Raw genomic sequence first — 19,600 nt, forward strand, 5'->3', positions numbered from 1 at the left:
TTTTGTCCACCATACAGTAAATATTAGTCACCTGTAGATAGTATGTTACCAAAAATGCACACATTTGCCACTAAAGCAAAAAAAGTAGTGGTTTCCAGGAAAAAGACAGTGGATGTCATAACATCTATTGTTTGCTGACGGAACTGGAGTAATACAGTTTCTGTGATGCCATCAACTGTTTTTTTGACAGTTGTTGTGCTATGATTGACTATACATACGTTCTTGGATAGAAATCATGTCCCAGTGTTTTGAAAGAATAACTCAATACTGAGGCATGTTTGCCGTGTTTTGATGGGGTTAGTGAATGTAGAGAAGGATTTGTTAGAATATTGAAAAGTAGATTTTGAACCAAATACGGTTTTGAGCGGAAAATGGGCTATTTGGCTACTTGTGTGATATACAGGGGTTAGACAATGAAACTGAAACACCTGTCATTTTAGTGTGGGAGGTTTCATGGCTAAACTGGAGCAGCCTGGTGGCCAATCTTCATTAATTGCACATTGCAGCAGTAAGACCATGTGCATCCAATGGTTCAAACATTGTATCCTGAAGGCGGTGCCGTGTATCAGAATGACAATGCACCAATACACACAGCAAGACTGGAGAAAGATTGGTTTGATGAACATGAATGTGAAGTTGAACATCTCCCATGGCCTGCACAGTCACTAGATCTAAATATTATTGAGCCACTTTGGGGTGTTTGTGAGGAGCGAGTCAGGAAACGTTTTCCTCCACCAGCATCACGTAAGTGACCTGGCCACTATCCTGCAAGAAGAATGGCTTAAAATCCCTCTGACCACTGTGCAGGACTTGCATATGTCATTCCCAAGACAAATTGATGCTGTATTGGCCGCAAAAGGAGGCCCTACACTGTACTAATAAATTATTGTGGTCTAAAACCAGGTGTTTCAGTTTCATTGTCCAACCCCTGTAGTTGTGTTGCTGTGTTAGGAGTTTAGAAAAAGTATCTCAGGTATTGGTAGCAATTGTAATTGGTAGCAAACTGTAATTTATTCAAAGTAAAAAAAAAGTGGATACATTTGCAAGCTATGCAATTATTATTATTTCAAGCTATATTCTATTGCAGATTATTTTAGAAATGGCCCCATGTCCTGTGACGCTGTTTCACTCACTCTTGACCATTCTCTCTAGCAGCTTCATGAAGTGTCCCTGGAGGTTTTGTGTACTGAATGTAAGTGCTATTTGAATGGGGATAAATGTGCTTTGTAATGACTGTAGTCTGAAATGTGTTTTGCTAAATTAAAATCAGATTTCCTTTACATTGTGTGCCACTTTCGTAAAGAAATTAGCTAATTTTCTGAAAAGGAGTTTCTGGAGAAGAAAGGAGTCCAGAAAATTCCCAGGAAACTAAGGATTCTAGAAGTTTTCCATGGCTGTTGCCCTTTTTCAATGAAGAAAATGGCCTAATTGCCTGTGAATGTATGTATGTTATTATTATTACATTCTTAGATCATGTTTTACAAGGATTTGTCTTTCCTTTATAATGATGTTCTCTAAATATTCCGCAGTAATAATATATGCTGTAATTGTTCTATGGTTCTAATATGTACTTTCATGGTCCTGTATTTCTAATATGAGCATTGATATCTTGTGAGATGCCTTGGTTCCAGACAATTAGTTTCAATATTTTTCCTAGGAGCTCCCAGCCATTGCAGAGATTCCTTCAAAACCACCAGACACCACCATTTAATTAAGTATTGATTAGACCAGTCAGGCATTAAGTAACAATTACAGCTCATTCAGGTGAGATAGGAAAAATATAACTTCTCCTTTGGTGCCTAAAACTTTCACCTAAGACTTTCACACGGTACAGAATATAAAAATCAATCAAATGAGTCTGTCATGATAAATCCTCTTATAACTGAAACAGATCCCCTAAAGGCTCTGAATAAATATTCATAACATTTTATGGAGATTAAAGGAAAATGCTTTTGTTTTGCATCAGATTGTGTGTCTTTTTTTTGGTCCGTTTTTCATTAAATTGAAACACTCTGTAAAGGACAATTACAGAAAGTAGATCTTGTTCTGATAGTGAATCTTTATGGTTCCAAGGCTACATCACTCAATGTGTGTGTGTTCACTGCACTTACATACTGGTGTGTGTGTGTGTGTGTGTGTTCACTGCCATAAATGCGTATATATTTTACTATTTATTACATATATATTCTGTAAAACAAACTAAATACAGTAGAACCCCGGAAGTCGGCGGAAATCCGTTCCGGTGTTGTGGCCGATTCAGTTCCCCGTCCAGTTCATGTTTCTTCAGTCTGCGAGAACGCGCATTCAAGCAATCACCGTGCGCGCGACTGAGTGCTATATCTACGGAAGCCGAAACACAACAAAAAGTACTAAATAACGGAAAACACAATCCGCTTTGAAAAAAAAAGATTTATGCAGACGTTTCTTAATAATATTTTGTCTAATATAATTAAAAATATATATATTAAGTACAATGAAGACATTTTATGGAGACATTGAAATACGATTTTAATATTTTTAAAATGTTAATTGAGTGAATGAAACATTTATGCACAACTATGTAATAGGCATTTACTCAGGGATTATTATCATTAAAATAATATAAAACAAACAAACAAAAAGGAGGCTGGATTTTAGTCAGGTGAAATAGTCTGTCCAGGTCTGTTCCCCTGTCATAAACACCTTAAAGTAGTCTTTTGTGATCTAGTACTGATGTGAGTGAGACATTTAGTCATTATTCGTTAATAATACACTGTTATTCATGTAAGTGAATATAAAAACACAGATTTCTGTAGGGGGAATACTTTTAGACAGGTGAAAAAACATCTGTCCGGATCTGTCTAAAAGTGTTCCCCCTACAGAAATCTGTGTTTTCGTATTTCAATGTCTCCATAAAAATACTTAATAAAACACACAAATCATTCCGTTAGCTTTTTTTTAATTATATTAGACCAAATATTATTAAGAAACATCTGCATAAATAATCTTTTTTTCAAAGCGGATTGTGTTATCCGTTATTTAGTACTTTTTGTTGTGTTTCGGCTTCCGTAGATGTAGCACTCGGTCGCGCGCACGGTGATTGCTTGAATGCGCGTTCTTGCAGACTCAAGAAACATGAACTGGACGGGGAACTGAATCGGCCACAACACCGGAACTCACATCGACAACTGATGCGGTCGTGTTCCGAATCGAATTTCCCCATAAGAAATAACTGAAAACCGATTAATTGGTTCTCGACCATTAATTTTTTACCATAAATTCCCCTACAAAAATGATCAACAATTACACCCTTAGGTAAGTAATATTGCTAAAAAAAGTCAAAAAACACGTGAGATATGCAAAAACTTGGAGCACAACCTCAAAAGCTTCCAACCTTGCGGAACGACGCCGTAAACTGACGCCAAGTAGCGTCAGTTAAGCTCAACACGAGTGCCGTTTGTTTACAAAAGTCTCGTGGGTCGGGTCGGGTTCCGAGTTTTAAGGTCGACCTCCGAGTCGAAATTCTCTCGACATTTGGCGTCAACTTCCAATTATGTCGACTTCAGAAATGGTCGACTTCCGGGGTTCTACTGTATAAGGAATTATTTGTTTTCATTTACTTTTAAGTTTACATCTTCAAATCCAAACAGATTTATATTTTTGACAAAGTCATATTTAGTCACATTTCAATATTTTAGACGTAAGTGTAAATACACACTCACCTTTGACAATCTGCTTGGCGCAGCTGTTGTAGACCTGCTCTTGCGTGGTGTTGGTTGGAAAGACGCGGTCAAATATAAAGGACTTTCCCTGTGGGAAACACACCAATAAAACTGTATTAAAACCATAGTCCAGAGGGTGTAAACATGCGTCAGTGCATTAGAACACATCGATCTGAAGATGGTGACTAAACTGCAGTAGATCAATGCATTCCTCTATTTTTTTGTCCAGAAGCTTCTCTCACTGAATAAATCCTTTATCTTCATTTGTGTGTTTATGTCTTTTAACACACATCTCTGAACTGGAGCAACAACATCAACAAATGATCTGAATATTGGTCAGATATGAGGATTTGAGTAGAACTTGATCAGAAGCACAAATGTACTTTGTGGAACTTCTTATTACATACCAGTGACACCTAGCAGCATGGGACATGAGGTCTATATAACTGTGTTTTTATTTATTAATTTTTTGGTTTTAAATAATGATCTAAAGCTCAGAGGTCAGAAGTGTAACCCATTGGGAAGCAGATGGTCTTACCACCATAATGTAAAGAACATGAATCCAAAAGAGAAATATATAAAAACACTAAAAAGTTAGTAAATGTATACTTAATTAAAAAGGTCAATATTAATGTGTAACTGTGTGACCACAATTTTGATGTATTTTTTTTTCATAAATCTGAATAAAAGTACATTCATTCATTCATTGTCTGTAAACGCTTTTCCAGTTCAGGGTTGCGGTGGGTCTGGAGCCTACCTGGAATCACAGCAGGAACACAACCTGGAGGGGGCCCCAGTCCTTCGCAGGGTGACACACACAGACTTTCACATTCATTCACAAACTCATACCTAGGGACACTTTTTTAAGATGCCAATCCACCCACCCACGTGTGTTTTGGGACCGTGGGAGGAAATCGGAGCACCCAGAGGAAACCCACGCAGACACTGGGAGAGCACACCAACTCCTCACAGACAGTCACCCGGAGCGGGAATCAACCCTCTAGGTCCTCACAGTGAATAGAAGTACAGCTGTGTTTTTTAATGATCAGAAATTACAAATCTCTCATACTGTAAATGGGTAAATGCAATTAATTCTTCCAAAAAAAACTAATACGAAAAAACTGCAACACATTTAGGCATTAACATTATACACATTCTCAGTTTTCAGGCTACACATATTGCACTATTAGTATTCCGCACTAGTGCCTTGCTGTAAATCCAGTAAAACAATTATGCTTTCTCCATGATGAGTACAATATGCCCTATTCAAGTAAAGACTGAAGACGTCTACAATATGCTCAGAAAAGCAATGGGACATAGCGCAATAACAATGAAACATTGTCATAAAGCCCAATCCTATTTAAACCCATTTAAATAGCCACAGTCCCAACTGACAGACAGCTGCTGGCCAGTTTCACATCAGCACAAAGAGGTCCAGCTGAGAAAAGCCTTGGCTTTACACTGTACAGCACAGCAATTAGTCTCAGTCTGAAGTGACTGAGACATCCGAGCTAGGGGCATCAGGCTGTAGAAAGATGGGGAAAAAGAGGAAGATGAGGCCCCAGATGAAAGCAAACAAATAAATGAGGGAAAGGGAAAGATGAAGAGGATCGATGGACAGATAGATAGGTTTTGGAAAAAACAGGCTTACAGTAATTGACTGGGGTTTGCTGCTTCAGCCGGGCAGCCCTACACAACACATACTAAGATGCTCGCACACACTTTTGATTTGTGGTCTTTTGACTCTTCTATTGATCAAATACAAGCCCCAGTCCCACGGCCTTAAAATCTACTCAGTTCTGTCTGAGAGGAATCTGGATTTCAATGGCACTGAGTGAATCTTTTTTTTTTCTGTAAGCTTCTGACACTCAGTGAAGCTCAATGTTTATCACTCTGAGGTCGCTAAGCACACACACACACACACACACACACACACACACACCCCTCATCAGCTGCTTCACACTCATTAATTAGGCCCTCTACTTCCTTCTCCACAGGGAGAGCTGCTTTGAGCTCGCCTCACTAAAGCAAAATCACAGCTGAGCTACAGGAAAGCTCTCTGGAAAACCTCCCTCTCTGTTTCTTTTTTATTCTTTCTCTCTCTTTCTCTTTCACTTTTTCTGTCTGATTCTCTTTCTTCCTTTCCTTCAGACTGCCCCTGTCCCTTTCACAATTTCTCATTTTCATTCTATAACTGTAATTCTTTTATTTCACTCTGTCTTCATTGTTCTCTCTCTCTCTCTCTCTCTCTCTCTCTCTCTCTGGCCTCTGTCTCCCCCACCGTTGTATAGTAAAGGGTGTTTATGGTTATGTAAGTAGGAGAAAGTGTTATGGCTGTGTTTAACATGTATAATTTGATAGGCAGCATTAGAGCAACTCTCTCTCTCTCTCTCTCTCTCTCTCTCTCTCTCTCTATCACACACACACACACACACACACACAGAGAGAGAGAGAGAGAGAGAGAGAGAGAAAGAGAGAGAGAGAGAAACCGCCTTGTGCTCCTGAAAGGATTGTGCTTGTGGGTGTAATCTTATCAATATTTGGCCAGACTCCCTTCACTCTGCTGTGAGAAAGAGTACAATTAAGGCAAGAACAAAGTAGGAGCTGCTGGTGGAGGAGATGAAGGGAGAGAGAGAGAGAGAGAGAGAGAGAGAGTTAGAGAGCAGGAGAGAGCAGCTGTCAGAGAGGGAGTGGAGAAAAAAAAGTAGTCAGTGTTGACAGTGGAGAAAAAGAGCGAAAAATATTGGAAAGAAAAATGTGGAGAGAGAAAGGGCAACTGACAAAGAGTTAGATGTGAAAAAGGTAGAAGGAGAGTAGAGAACAGAGAGAAAAGAGTGGAAAATTGGGAAAAAGAGTGTAGAACAGGGGAAGAGTGACTGAGAAAGTGAGGAAAAATAGTGAAAAATGATAGAATGACTGTTGGGGGACATGTGGAAGAGAAGAGAAGATAAGAGAAGAGAGGAGTCTGCAATAAACGTTGAAAAAAATAGAAATACAGATAGTACAAATACAGGAAGTGTAGCAAACACAAAGTAAGGGGAGAAAGGAGTGCAGAGACAAAAAGGAAGAGAGATGAGGTGTGTGTGTTAGAGAGAGAGAGAGCGAGAGAGAGAGAGGGATGAGCAAGGAAAAGAGGGCAGCTGAGCTGAGATTGGGGGATTGGAGGATATGCTCTAATAGCCTCAGACCAACCCAGCTTTCCTCTGAGAATTCATCCTTCTTTCAGCATCACTCTGGGCTTCTCTTCCTCATTGCCCTCCGTGTCCTTGCTGATCAGCCTCAGTTTTCTGTTTGAAGTTTCCTTGTTTGTGAGTTTTTAGCAGCAAAAAAAACTCTTTAAAATAGTCAGCCTTAATAACAACACATCGTCATCGACCACAGCCAGCCTTGTCAGTAATGTGCCACCATTATTTCCCACTGCCTCTTATCACAACTGGAGCAATTTACTCCCTATCTAAGTGGAGGAGGCTGCATTATTAATCAGACCCAGAGAGAGAGAGAGAGAGAGAGAGAGAGAGAGAGAGAGAGAGAGAGAGTGAGAGAGAGAGAGAGGAATGTGTCCAAGCTGTGTGATGAGAATGCAAATTTTCTTTTTCTTTATTTATTTATTTTATTCATACTTGGCAACACTGACAGCTAACCAAAGGCTGTACAAGTGCAGCAGGCTAAAGAACAGTGGAGGTGGAAAGGAGGAGGAAAACAAGTATAAGGGTGGAATAAAAGAAGAGGAAAGACACGGAGAGACAAAGAGGTTAGAATTGTAAAGAAAGCAATTCAGATTTTGACAGAGCTTGAGCAAACATGAAGCACCAAATACACACACACACACACACACACACACACACACCTCCACACTCTCAGACCCAGGTTGACCTCAATCTCCACAGAGCATTCCAGTCTAAGACTCTTGTGCCACTTGCAATGGATATTTTGCTGACTACAAATCGCTGGCCATTCGCATCCCATTTCATTCCAACTGTGAGGACCTTTCTCAGTAAAAAATGGAAGCGAAATATACATAAAGAAGCCGAACTGACAGTGGATACAAATATAGACCAAGACAAGATGCAGCAAGGAGCCTGGAGCCGTTTGGAAGTCGCTGGTCTGTGTGCACGTGTGAGTGCATGTGCACGTCGCTGCTTGCTCACACACATCACAGCACTGAGGCCTAATGAGCCTCAAAGCATGATGGGTAAAGCCGCTGAAGGTTCTCGATGGAAGCATGAAGGAGAGAAATGGAGCTCGTTCTGTTCCAACAACACTTCACAGTCTAGAAACTTGTTTTGAATTCCAGGGATTAGATGTGAAAATACTGTTATAGCTGAGTCAGAAAGAATCAGGATCATTCACAAAATTAGGAATATCATAGCTGAACACCTCAAAAAGCTGCCTCAGAAAATGCAACCACGTCTTAATCTTAGTCTTTGCCTCTGTTGTGTAATTAAACTGGAAAAACAGACCCGTTAGTAGCTCAGGTGTGTATCAGATTTCACTCAGGAGGACAGCAAACAGCTTGTATGCTACATGATTAGGGCAAGAAGGCGGAAAAAGCCAGCTGCTTGCAGTGGTGTATTGTTTTTAGCATGGGCACCATACTGGGCACTGCTTGTCTGGTTTCAGAGTGCAGCGTTATTGTAAACAAATGGGAATGACAGAAATATTTATCTTATACACTCTTCTACCTGCACTGGAGAGAGTTTTACAACACCCAGACGCACAGAAACCTATCTCCTCTCTATGTCAGGAGCATAAATGATCACACTATGTAGTATGAAGAGGCACTGTTAAAATTAGTTAGCCACATTAGCATTTCCGGCATAAGGAGATAAAGGAAAACCGTTAGCACGTCAGTCTCTAATGCGTTTCTCTGCTCTTCTGTTTGAATCTGAGTGACTTATTTATACACAGACCACATTAAAACTTAAATAATCATTTTATTTCATTCATTCATTCATTCATTCATTATCTGTAACCCTTATCCAGTTCAGGGTTGCGGTGGGTGCAGAGCCTACCTGGAATCATTGGGCGCAAGGCAGGAATACACCCTGGAGGGGGCGCCAGTCCTTCACAGGGCTCATCTTATTTCACTCATGTTTTGTTTTAGTATGTAAGAGACTGCAGACACAAGCAGTTTTACAGGGCAAATAATATACTGGAGTGTGGTGCTATTTGGGACACAGCTTGAGCCTTTCCTTCTTTGTTGTTTGCTGCTCTGCTGGTGCTGACTGAAGTGAAAGCCCTAGGTGCAGGTGTACATGCAAAAAGACACATGAAATACAATCTGGCCATTCACATTCATGATTTACGACCAGGAATCAGATAAAAAAGTCGGTTTCGACATGTCCATACAGCCCTGAAAAGATCAGTTCTGAGTCACATTAAGGAATTTCATTCATTCATTATCTGTAACCACTTATCCAATTCAGGGTCGCGGTGGGTCCAGAGCCTACCTGGAATCATTGGGCGCAAGGCGGTGAATACACCCTGGAGGGGGCGCCAGTCCTTCACAGGGCAACGCAGACACATACACACACACACACACACATTCACTCACACCTACGGACACTTTGGAGTCACCAGTCCACCTACCAACATGTGTTATTGGACTGTGGGAGGAAACCGGAGCACCCGGAGGAAACCCAGGACACGGGGAGAACACACCAACTCCTCACAGACAGTCACCCGGAGCGGGAATCGAACCCACAACCTCCAGGCCCCTGGAGCTGTGTGACTGTGACACTACCTGCTGCGCCACTGTGCCGCCATTAAGGAATTTATCAAGTTTTAAAAACTTCAGCTCAGGTGTGATGTCATTCCCAGCTCTGGCATCTGACTTCAGTGGAATTTGAGTTGATGGAATGCAGTATAAGATCCTCCCATGCCAGGTGGCATATTGGGCACCGTGTGTTCTCCTGCATTTCTTGGATGAATGTTTCATATCCCCTTGTGATATCCAGTGTATTCAGATCCTCTATAAACGTTCTTCTATAGTTGAGTCTGGGGACGTTCTCTTGAACATTTTGTGTCGGGGTATATTTCTCACTTACATCTTTGTGATTTTGTGATTTTCCAATCGAAGGGTGTAGCTGAATAACAGAAGTCTTCACCAGCCAACAGTAATGTGGAGATCGCTCTCATTGCTTGCTGGTGATGTGGTCATAATAGCAGAGCTTGAGGCAACACCTTTTGTTGGTAAACGTCAGCTTGGTGAGCCTGGCTGATGGCTGTCTGGAGCACAATGGAAGTGAAGAAGTGAAGCTTGGTCTTCAGGGAAGTTGATAGGAAGGACCAGATCTTGTTCATCTTCCAGAAGACGGCTGCTGCTTTCCGATACAGCATTTGACATCCACCTCCATGTCCACACTTTGGGCAATGACACTGCCCAAGTAGGCAAAAATCTCCACTTTCTCCAGTGTCACGGGGGGATTCTCCCACGAAATGATCCTCCTCCATCATCTGAGCAGCCCCAGAGTTTTTCTCCTCTCTGTAGAGTGCTAAAGCAGGCAGGGTCCAATTCAGCACCTCGGCCAGCAACGACCAAGACACGCTTTGGAGGAAGGAGGGGCTGCCTAAACCCTCATGGCTGGCAGCTGATAATGAGAGCAGGCGAAGGGATGCTGCTGTAGCAGCAAAAAAGCAACCCAGTTTCACCAGAGAGACGTCACGTTCTGAGCTGCTCATCAACCGTTGCCTTATCAACCGTTACCCAGGTCTCTCCTTGGGCTCTATTGGAGGCTCCTATAACTCCCAGTTTCTCCCTGACCTCCGTGACTACTACTGTCTCTGTTCCTGCTGAGACCGCCCTGCCTGTCCTTTCAGACTTCAGTCCAGATTGGGCAAGGGCCATTAACCTCGGTTACCACTCCTTTCCTCCCTTCGCCAATCCTTTTCTTCCACACGCTAACGTGCAGCAATGGTTTCCCCTTTTTCCTTTGTGTTCTGCCCTGACAATTTCCTATCACACCATCATTTTTTTTCCAGTCAGTATCCCCTTTGATTGAGCTGTGGCATTGATGTACATGATGTTTGTCTTCTCAGTGTTTAACTAAAGGCCAATTTGGCATGTTTCTCTATCCTCCTCTTCTAACAGAGCAATGTTGTCAGAAAAGTCCAAGTTGTCCAGGCTGTCTTGGTCAGACCAGTGGATGCAGGAAGCAATGTAAGCTCTGGCACATTGCACAATGTAGTCGAGGGCAACAAAGAAGGGGAATGGGGATAGAACGTAGCTTTGTCTTACCCCGGTGACAATCTTTAAGGAGTCTGTGTGGCCACTTTTGTCCTTAACGTGCCTCTTGACCACCAATACAAGTCTTTAAAGATGTGAATAAATGCCTTAGGCATGCCATATAATTTTATAAGTCATCAAAGAGATGTGCTGTGGATGTACAATATAAAACAAAACATGGTTCTATGATGTTTTGGAGGGTGAAGATTTGCTAACTGCATAATCTTCCTGCATGAAAACTTGTTTGTTCCTCTCAGTTTCCTGCTCCATAGGTGGGTAATATTGACTTTTGTTGTAGATAGAAGTGACTCTAAATTTGAGAGATTAAACACAGACTGAAAGTGTTACAATACCAAACAACTGAAGTAACAAATGAGTTTCTGTGGTAATTCAAACAGTGAATAAAATCTTACAACTTTACTCAAACACGCCATTCCACCTTAACAACTTAAAAAACAAGAGTACAGCATTTCCTCACAATTGTAGATGTTTGATGAAGAATTTATATAGGTAACAGTATGTCATTCAGAGAAAGAAAAAGAGAGATGGATGGAGGTATTAATGGATGGGTAGATGGATGTATGAGGATGGATGTTTGGATTAATGGATGGATGGAAATGTGCTGGGGACAAGAATGCTGAATAACTGTTCCATTCAATTCAGTTGCCTCTCATATTTGCATTCCATTTACCAATTACCCACACAGACGTCAAATTCACTGACAACAATTTAGCACTTTGTCCGAAAGACGGAAGTTCATGAAACGATTTACGACGATGTTTGTCAAACCTATCTGCATTGAGCCTGTAGTCGAATGGTTTAAATATATGTGTAGTACAAATTTTGTTCTATTTACTATGATTTAAAAACCATTTGTTTCTTGACAGTCTTGTTGTGTAAATTATCTCAGCATTGTGTGACAAAATAATAGGCATGATCATTTTCAGATTCTGTCATTATCATAACATTGGAACTGTCATTAACCCACATAAAACTATCCCACAGAAAACAAAACAACGAACAAAGACTGTGGTAAACAAAGACTGGTCCTTTGGTGGAAACTGAAGCAATTGGAGGAAACAGACACGAGGAGAACCAAACTCCTCACAGACAGTCACCCAAGGGTCAGACCTACAACACCAGGGCCTAGAGCTGTGTGACAGCTACACTATCGGCTGCACCACCACGCCACCCTGTCTTTAAACTGTTTTGTTCAGTGTTTATAGACCATATGTATCTAATCCTATATTGTGGCCAAGATCTTGCTGTAGTGGAGCAGATTGTTAAGACAGGTATCAGAAGCATACCTAGTGTCCCCAACTTAAATTACACCTAACTATGTTAGCCTCAACTTTAGCTTTAGCGCAAAACTGAAGAAGCTATCATTAAACATGCAGGGCTCTCGAATCTCACACATTGAGCGTGAGACACAGGCATTTGAAGTTCACATGCTGACAGGCCACACATGGCATTTCTCACACTGAGATATGATTAACTTGATAAATAAGTCAAAGGCAGATTACTCTGCGTCCTACAGCATTCTTGAATTAGCGACCTATTGGCCAATCAGAAAACAGGATTTCTTGATGCCAGGTGAGGTCTGAAATAGGTTTCAGCTGCAAGCACCCATGTGCAGCGAACGTAACCTATGCTCTGTGTGCGTGGACGAGCTGGAGGTGGAAGATACTTTTTTTTTAGCTATGCTTTTATATTTTACCCCCAACCCCCCACCCCCCAGTGACAGAACCGCCCCCCGCCCCAATTTCAGTCCAAGCAAACTGGAAAACATGAGAGCTCTGAACATGTCTCGGATAAACTGGGGCAAACAGATATATCTCTACAATTCATTCATTCATTCATTCATTCATTCATTGTCTGTAAACTCTTATTTGGTTCAGGGTCACAGTGGGTCCGGAGCCTACCTGGAATCACTGGGCACAAGGCAGGAACACACCCTGACACACGATTTTATTCGCCAATCCACCTACCAACGTGTATTTTGGACTGTGGGAGGAAACCGGAGCACCCTGAGGAAACCCACACAGATACAGGGAGAACACACCAAACCCCTGGAACTGTGTGACTGCAACACTACCTGTGCTGCCTGAATAGTTTGGTTCAAAATATAATTTACATTTATTTGTACATTTTCAAAATCTAAACATCTAGTCGTAGTTGAATAAAAAATAACTAATTTTCACCAAATTCCTTAAATGTACACATCATAATATAATCATCTCTTAACATTAGGCAGAATGTAGATTCCAAACAGGAGATATCAAACATGCAAAGGTCCAAATGTAAAGAGGTGCACAACCACACAAAACAAATTCATATATATTTATGTAATTCATAATCTCGTTATGCGGTGCATTGCCTCTGTCGGTTTAAAGGATTAAATTTATAAGGTCTTCACCCAGTGTATCACAGTAAATCTCACTGGTTCGATACCCTCCTTTGACCCGCTCATCTACAGAGCTAATCATACACTAATCTGGACTTCTGGGATGCTGATATGTCAGAAATGTGTGTTCTGGTCTATGTGGGTCAGTCCAGATCTGCTCGTTCCAAGCTCAGTTTGGCAATAATAACATTCAGCTGCTCAACAGAGATGCAGCATTCTCTCTCTGCAACACTAATAAAGTATCTCTCTCTCTCTCTCTCTCTCTCTCTATCTATCTATCTATCTATCTATCTATCTATCTCTCTCACTCTCTTATTCTCTCCCTCTCTCACACACAAAAATTCTCTTTCCCTCCCTTCTTCTTTTCTCCCTTTGCAATATTATTAAAATCTCTCTCTCCATTCTACCTTTCTTTATTTCCACTGTTGTTTAATTCCCCCCTCTTCGCACCTCTTCTCTCTTTTCCACAATTTCTTAATCCTACATTTCTCTCTCTATTTTCATCCCCTCACATTGTCAGCCTGTCCCTTCTTACTCCATCTTTTCCCTTTCTCTATTCTCTCTCCCTTTCATTAGTCTTACCTCCTATTCTCTTTTTGATTACTCTCTTACCTTTTCTTCCACTTACTTTTTTTCTACCTTCTTCACATTGCCCTTTTCCCTTTCTCCCAGAAAATAAACCTTAATCTCCCCTAGTCTACTCTTAAACTCTTATCTTTTTTGTTGATCTTTCTGTGTCTGGCCCTGCTTTATAACACATCCTTCAGTCTCAGGAGATTCATTTATTTCTGAAGGCTTTCCTCCGCTCACACAGGAACCAAGGCCGCTGCTCATTCTTAGCTCTGTGTGAGATAGTCATCAGTTTCATGGTTGAGTTCTTTGCTCTTTTGCGGACACAAAGCACAAGGGTAGGACACAGTTATTTATGTACCAGCTAACATTTATTTCTGCTGCATCCTTACAATAGCCTTCATTTATTCATGCCCTTAGTGTGAGAGAATAGAGAATAAGAGAGAGGGAAAGGGGAGGGGATTGCTTAATTACAAAGTCGAGTAGTAGTGTTTGTGTTAACAGCTTGACTGAACAGTTTTTGGCTAGCTGAAACAACAAATGGATGGATGGAATGATTGATGGTCGAATGCATATACACAGAAGTACTGGCACACCCTCCAGGGTGTGTTCCTGCCTTTTGCCCAATGATTCCGGTTGGGCTCCGGACCCACTGTGACCCTGAACTGGACAAGTGGTTACAGACGATGAATGAATGAATAAATTAATGAATGTTTTTGGAAACTACTACAAAATGGTGGATCCCTAAAAAAAGTGCACTATAATATACTGAATCTTGAAAGGGCACAAGTGAAAAGAAGCAAGTCAATGAGCAGCAATTTGAGTTTGAGGTATAGCAGAACTGGCTGAGAGTTTATGCACCATTCCTGAAATCCTGCTGATGGTGAATAATGCTCTGACAACATAAAACCTCCTTATTAACACCCAAACTAACAAAAGTTGGCTGCTGAGCTCAACACAATTACTTTAACAAGCTGTTTCTCCAGTTTCAACACCAAATGCCCCTTTTAATGACTACTGCAGTCTCAGAATTATTCACCTCCCTGAATAGAATCCCTTATAAGAGCACACCTTTGCCAAACAAGTGTGGCCTCAAGCACACATGATGCAACTAAGCAAGGGCTTCATTAGTTGTGTTCTTGAGATAAAATGCATCAAACATCTGGACTGGCTAAGGGTGTGTTGACTGTGATGTTTGACTGCATGTTACAAATATGGCAAGACAAGAGAGCCAAAGACTGCCTTACACACAAGAAAAAGAATATACAGCAAAGTTAACAGAACGCTGGGTATAAAAACATTGACGTGTCAGAAAAGGAAGTTATCAACAGCTGACCCCAGATTCCTGAAGAGACAAGTGCTCAAAAACACATTAGTGCCTGCAAAAGAACTGAAGCCAGATTTGGTGGCAGCAGGTGAGGTTCTGGTTTGCAAAGTAAGGCACATACTAAAAGCTGAAGGTCTCAATGTAAAGGTCCAAAAATATAAGGAAAGTCGGCTCCACTGTGCTCAAAAACATTTAACTAAGCCACAGAGCTTTGGGGAGTCTGTCTGTGAAGTGATGAAACAAAAATGAAACTTTGTGGCCTTATGGATCAGCAGTGTTTCTGGAGGAGGATGAATTAAGTGTACCTTGAAAAGAACACCCTGTCTACAGTGAAGCATTGCAGCAATTCAGTGATGCTCTGGGGCTGCTTTTCTTTTTCTGGTACTGGAAACCTGCAGCATGTGGAGGCCAAGATGGATTCAATCAAGTATCAAGGAGAAAACATCATGCTGTCTGTGAGGAAGCTGAAGCTTGGGCATTATTGGACGTTTCAGCAGGACAAGTCAGAAGAACATGTCAGAAGAAGCACCGGAAGAGTCAAATGTGGGCAAAAGGTGGTTGCAGCACACAAACCCAAGAATATTAGTGAACCGAGGGCTTCTGCTCAGGAGAAATGGGCTAAAATTCCTCAGGAACACTGCCAGAAGCTGATGTCTGACTATGCAGCAGGTCGTAACAGCAAAATGGTGCTGAGCTAAGTACTAAAATGCTTGTTTTTTTTATATATAAATATATATATAAAATCGGGCAGGTTTTCAGTAACTGCCTGTAACTGTTTTTTTTTTTTTTTTTTTTTTTTTTTTTGATAAAAAGCTTCTTCAACTGAAGAATCACCAGTTCAGTGTGTATTTTTAGAGTGGATGGACAGACAGATGTAAAGACCTGGAGGGATGTACAGATCAGAGTGATGGATGTATATATAGGTACAGATCCAGAGGGATGACTAGATGGACAGTTCAAGAGGGATGAGTAGATGGGCGTACAGGTTTGGAGGAATGTATAAATGGATGAGTGAATAGATGATAATATAGGGGCTTGATGGATGGATGGATGCAATCAGCAGCTGCATAAACCTAGAGTCTGATTCATTCTTAGCTGTGGGAGTGATGTGACACACTCTTGTGAGCTGGTAGTGTGGAGGATGAAGAGGAGGAGGAGGAGAAAGAAATAAAAAGAGTGGAGCAAGCTCGTGTTGAACCGTGACTGGCACCACTTTCCCTCCTCTTTGCTGTCACAGAGAAACAAGAGATCTCTCACCCAGCTTGTATTAACACACACACACACACACACACACCCTCGCCACAGGCCACAACATGACCACTAACATCTGGAGCCCTGCTCTGACAGCAGTGGTACTGACCTAGGGACAGCTGATTTCTGCACTTATTTACTAACAACCATATGCTTGGTTCTGCAAAACGAATTGGAAAAGCCTGCTGCTTGCAGCACTGGACCAGTGAGATTCACACGTAATCAGAGTAAAACACATGGCAGAAATTTATTCACATGGGTGGGAATGAAAGAGGGGTGAGGTTTTTAAGCTCTGCAGTGCATGCTCTGATGTCACAGGATTTAATTTAATCAGTCAGCCCCCCTACCCCCGCCCCCACCCCCTTGATACCTAAAGGAGAATCTGATTGAGAGCATTTGCCTGAACCAATGCCCATGCAATGACCATGCCCACAAAGGCTTAATAGCTCATGGAAGCATGTTGCATACACATGCATCTTCACACTGACACTAATGAAAACCTATATACCTTTGGAGATTAGGAGGGCAAACCAAAATAGGAGAGGAGGGAGAGAGAGAGAGAGAGAGAGAGAGAGAGAGAGAGAGAGAGAGAGAGAGAGAAAGAGGGGGGGACTCATTTATGTATCTGTCTCTACAAACCAGTCTCTGGATGCTGTGTCAGTTTTTCTGTCTCACTGCAGACCTATAGGGGCCTTCTCCCTCTTTCTCGCTCTCTCTCTCTCTGTCTCTAATGCACACATACACTTAGACACCTCTAGCCCCTACAAAGACGCAAGTGTATAAATGAATGAATTAACTATACTAACATTTCCACTATGCTCTGCTATATTTGCAAAGAACAAAGAGTGGCATTTATCCTCAGAATTGGTTGATTGCATTGGCAGGTTCTAGTTTTGTTAATAGTAAGTCTGATTTTTTTTAAGCTGAAGACCTATCCAGAAATATCTCAGCTCCTGAAGACCTATCCAGAAATATCTCAGCTCCTGAAGACCTATCCAGAAATATCCCGTAACAACAAAAAGACTCTGAATCAAATATAAATTAACAGTCATTTATGATTATTATTTTTGCAAAAATCACACTTCTCTGAGTGCTTTGAAGGGTGTGAGGATTACAGAGTGCATTGCACAGATTCAGAGTATTTTTTTAACTACCTACACAGAGACACTTATGTGTAGTGTTTTGAGTCCTGCACTTACATCATCCTATGTGTGTGTGTGTGTGTGTGTGTGTGTTCCTAAGGGAATTCTGTAACCAAGCAAGCTTTTTCTATACATATTACACAGCTGATGTGACACTCATGTCTTTAGTGCACAGTTTAGTGATGGTGTAAAGGTAATCACTGCACAAACTATGTTTACTTCACTTTCATGTTCCCTGTAAATGTTGTATCTGTGCATGTGTGCATTCCCTGGGTGAACTTCTCAGATATGGAAGCTACACACCCAAAACAGCACACAAAAGCAGACCCACCCATTCACCCCCCCACCCCCATCTGCACTCCACAAAGAACCCATGCACTGTTTCCTGTGCATCTCACTGTCAGCCTCAGTATTGTCTGTTTAATATCTATTGTGATGTTATGAAAGGCTGCATCTCTATTATATTTGTGCACTCCAGGGGAAATGACTACAAAGTGGACTTCTGCTCTGACTTGATGCTGTAAATTGGTCCCACAACGCTGGCAGTTGGGAGTGTATTAGGCCTGCTGTGTCACAGTGGGGGATCAATGCCAGACAATTTGATCCATTTGCAGTTCCTCACACTCTTTATGACATCTCCTTGTGTGTTTACTTAGGTGCAACAAGGCTCAAGCAAGTCTTCGCCCCAAGCCCATTTTAGATGGTGCTCTAATTTTTAAGATCTCACTTCGGTGTAATATTGCTGCAATCAGAGCCAAATCCAAATGGATCTATATTGCCTCTGAGGAACAGGGTTCTCAGATATATCTCCAACAGTGAGATACCCAGCCTGATGCTATCTTAAAATCGACTTAGGCAACTTCAGTAAGAGCTTAGTGAGGCTTTCTGCGTCACTTTATCCACGAACCCTTACAGAAACCCTCATGGATTTTAGGAGGGACAAAATCTTAGAAAATCTTAAAAGAGTGATAGTACTCAAACATCTGCCGCTTACCCCGAGGATGACAGTGTCGTCTCCCTGGAAAACGGGCAGGAATCTGTCCCCACGAACAATTTCAGACTGATTCAGGGGACGGAACCGGCACAGCACCTTGATGTTGCATTCTGCGCCAGGGTCAGCCATTGCGCGCCGCTCTGCGTTTGGAAAAGTAGCTCAACTGCTTCGGCGCGCTCACTTCCTTCACCCTTTTCACGCGCAAATTGCTCGCAGGGTGACGATCAGCAAGCACAAAGGCGACGTAGGAGTTGCGGGAATAAGAGCTTCGCGGTTTAGGAGCATCCAACGCAGGAAAACACACCTCTCTGCGCAAAAAGCGTAAGTGTCTGTGGACTCGTGCGCAAATTTGAGACTTGTTTAATGCGGAATAAAACCACGTTGACGTCTAGTAGCTCTACAGTTGTGTTTCGTTCAGTATGAGGGGTCAGTGTGTGTGTGCGAGAGAGAGAGAGAGAGAGAGAGAGAGAGAGAGAGAGAGAGAGAGAGAGTGCTGCAGCAATCCGGACGCACGCGCTCGGCCCAGCTCCACGCTGACTGGCTTTTATCACCGAGGGAGGCGTGGCCTGGGTGGTGGCGCTGTAACGTCACCGTGATGTTCGCATCAGGACCACTCATGCCGAAGCCTCTTATGTGGAATCAAGACCCAGGGAAACAAAAGCCTGGCAGGTGGCAGGACAGATCAGTGGTCAGAGAGCCAAGTCCAGGGGGTGTGCCATGTTTCTTAGTTACCTGACATCCCTGCATCCACAAATGATGCAAGCTGGGACAGTATTGAGAAGGCAAATAAAAAGAAATCAGTGATTTGTAAATTAGTTTGAAATCCTTAATTTACAAAAGCACATTATTTGATCATATGTCATGACATTATTTTTATTTTTTCTGAAAATAAGCAATGAAAGTTTCCAATCTTGCAGCATATTTTAAAAAAGGCTGGAGCAGTTACAGTACATTTTCACAAAACATATTTAGGGGCCTATGATATC

General features: G+C 41.8%; 1 protein-coding gene across 1 annotated transcript in view; it reads right to left on the reverse strand.

The window, feature by feature from the left end:
* kif5ab (kinesin family member 5A, b) overlaps positions 1-19,024 on the reverse strand; it is a 55,972-nt gene extending 36,948 nt beyond the window's left edge. Inside the window, exons 1-2 of the mRNA XM_066663675.1 lie at positions 18,615-19,024; positions 3,702-3,789 (exon numbers count right to left, since the gene is read on the reverse strand). Coding sequence (XP_066519772.1) covers positions 3,702-3,789; positions 18,615-18,743 — 217 coding nt within the window. The 5' untranslated portion in view covers positions 18,744-19,024. The remainder of the gene's footprint in view (positions 1-3,701; positions 3,790-18,614) is intronic.
* Positions 19,025-19,600: the final 576 nt, after the last annotated feature.

The sequence above is a fragment of the Hoplias malabaricus genome, chromosome 3, assembly GCF_029633855.1.
Source record: "Hoplias malabaricus isolate fHopMal1 chromosome 3, fHopMal1.hap1, whole genome shotgun sequence".
NCBI classification, from domain to species: Eukaryota; Metazoa; Chordata; class Actinopteri; order Characiformes; family Erythrinidae; genus Hoplias; species Hoplias malabaricus.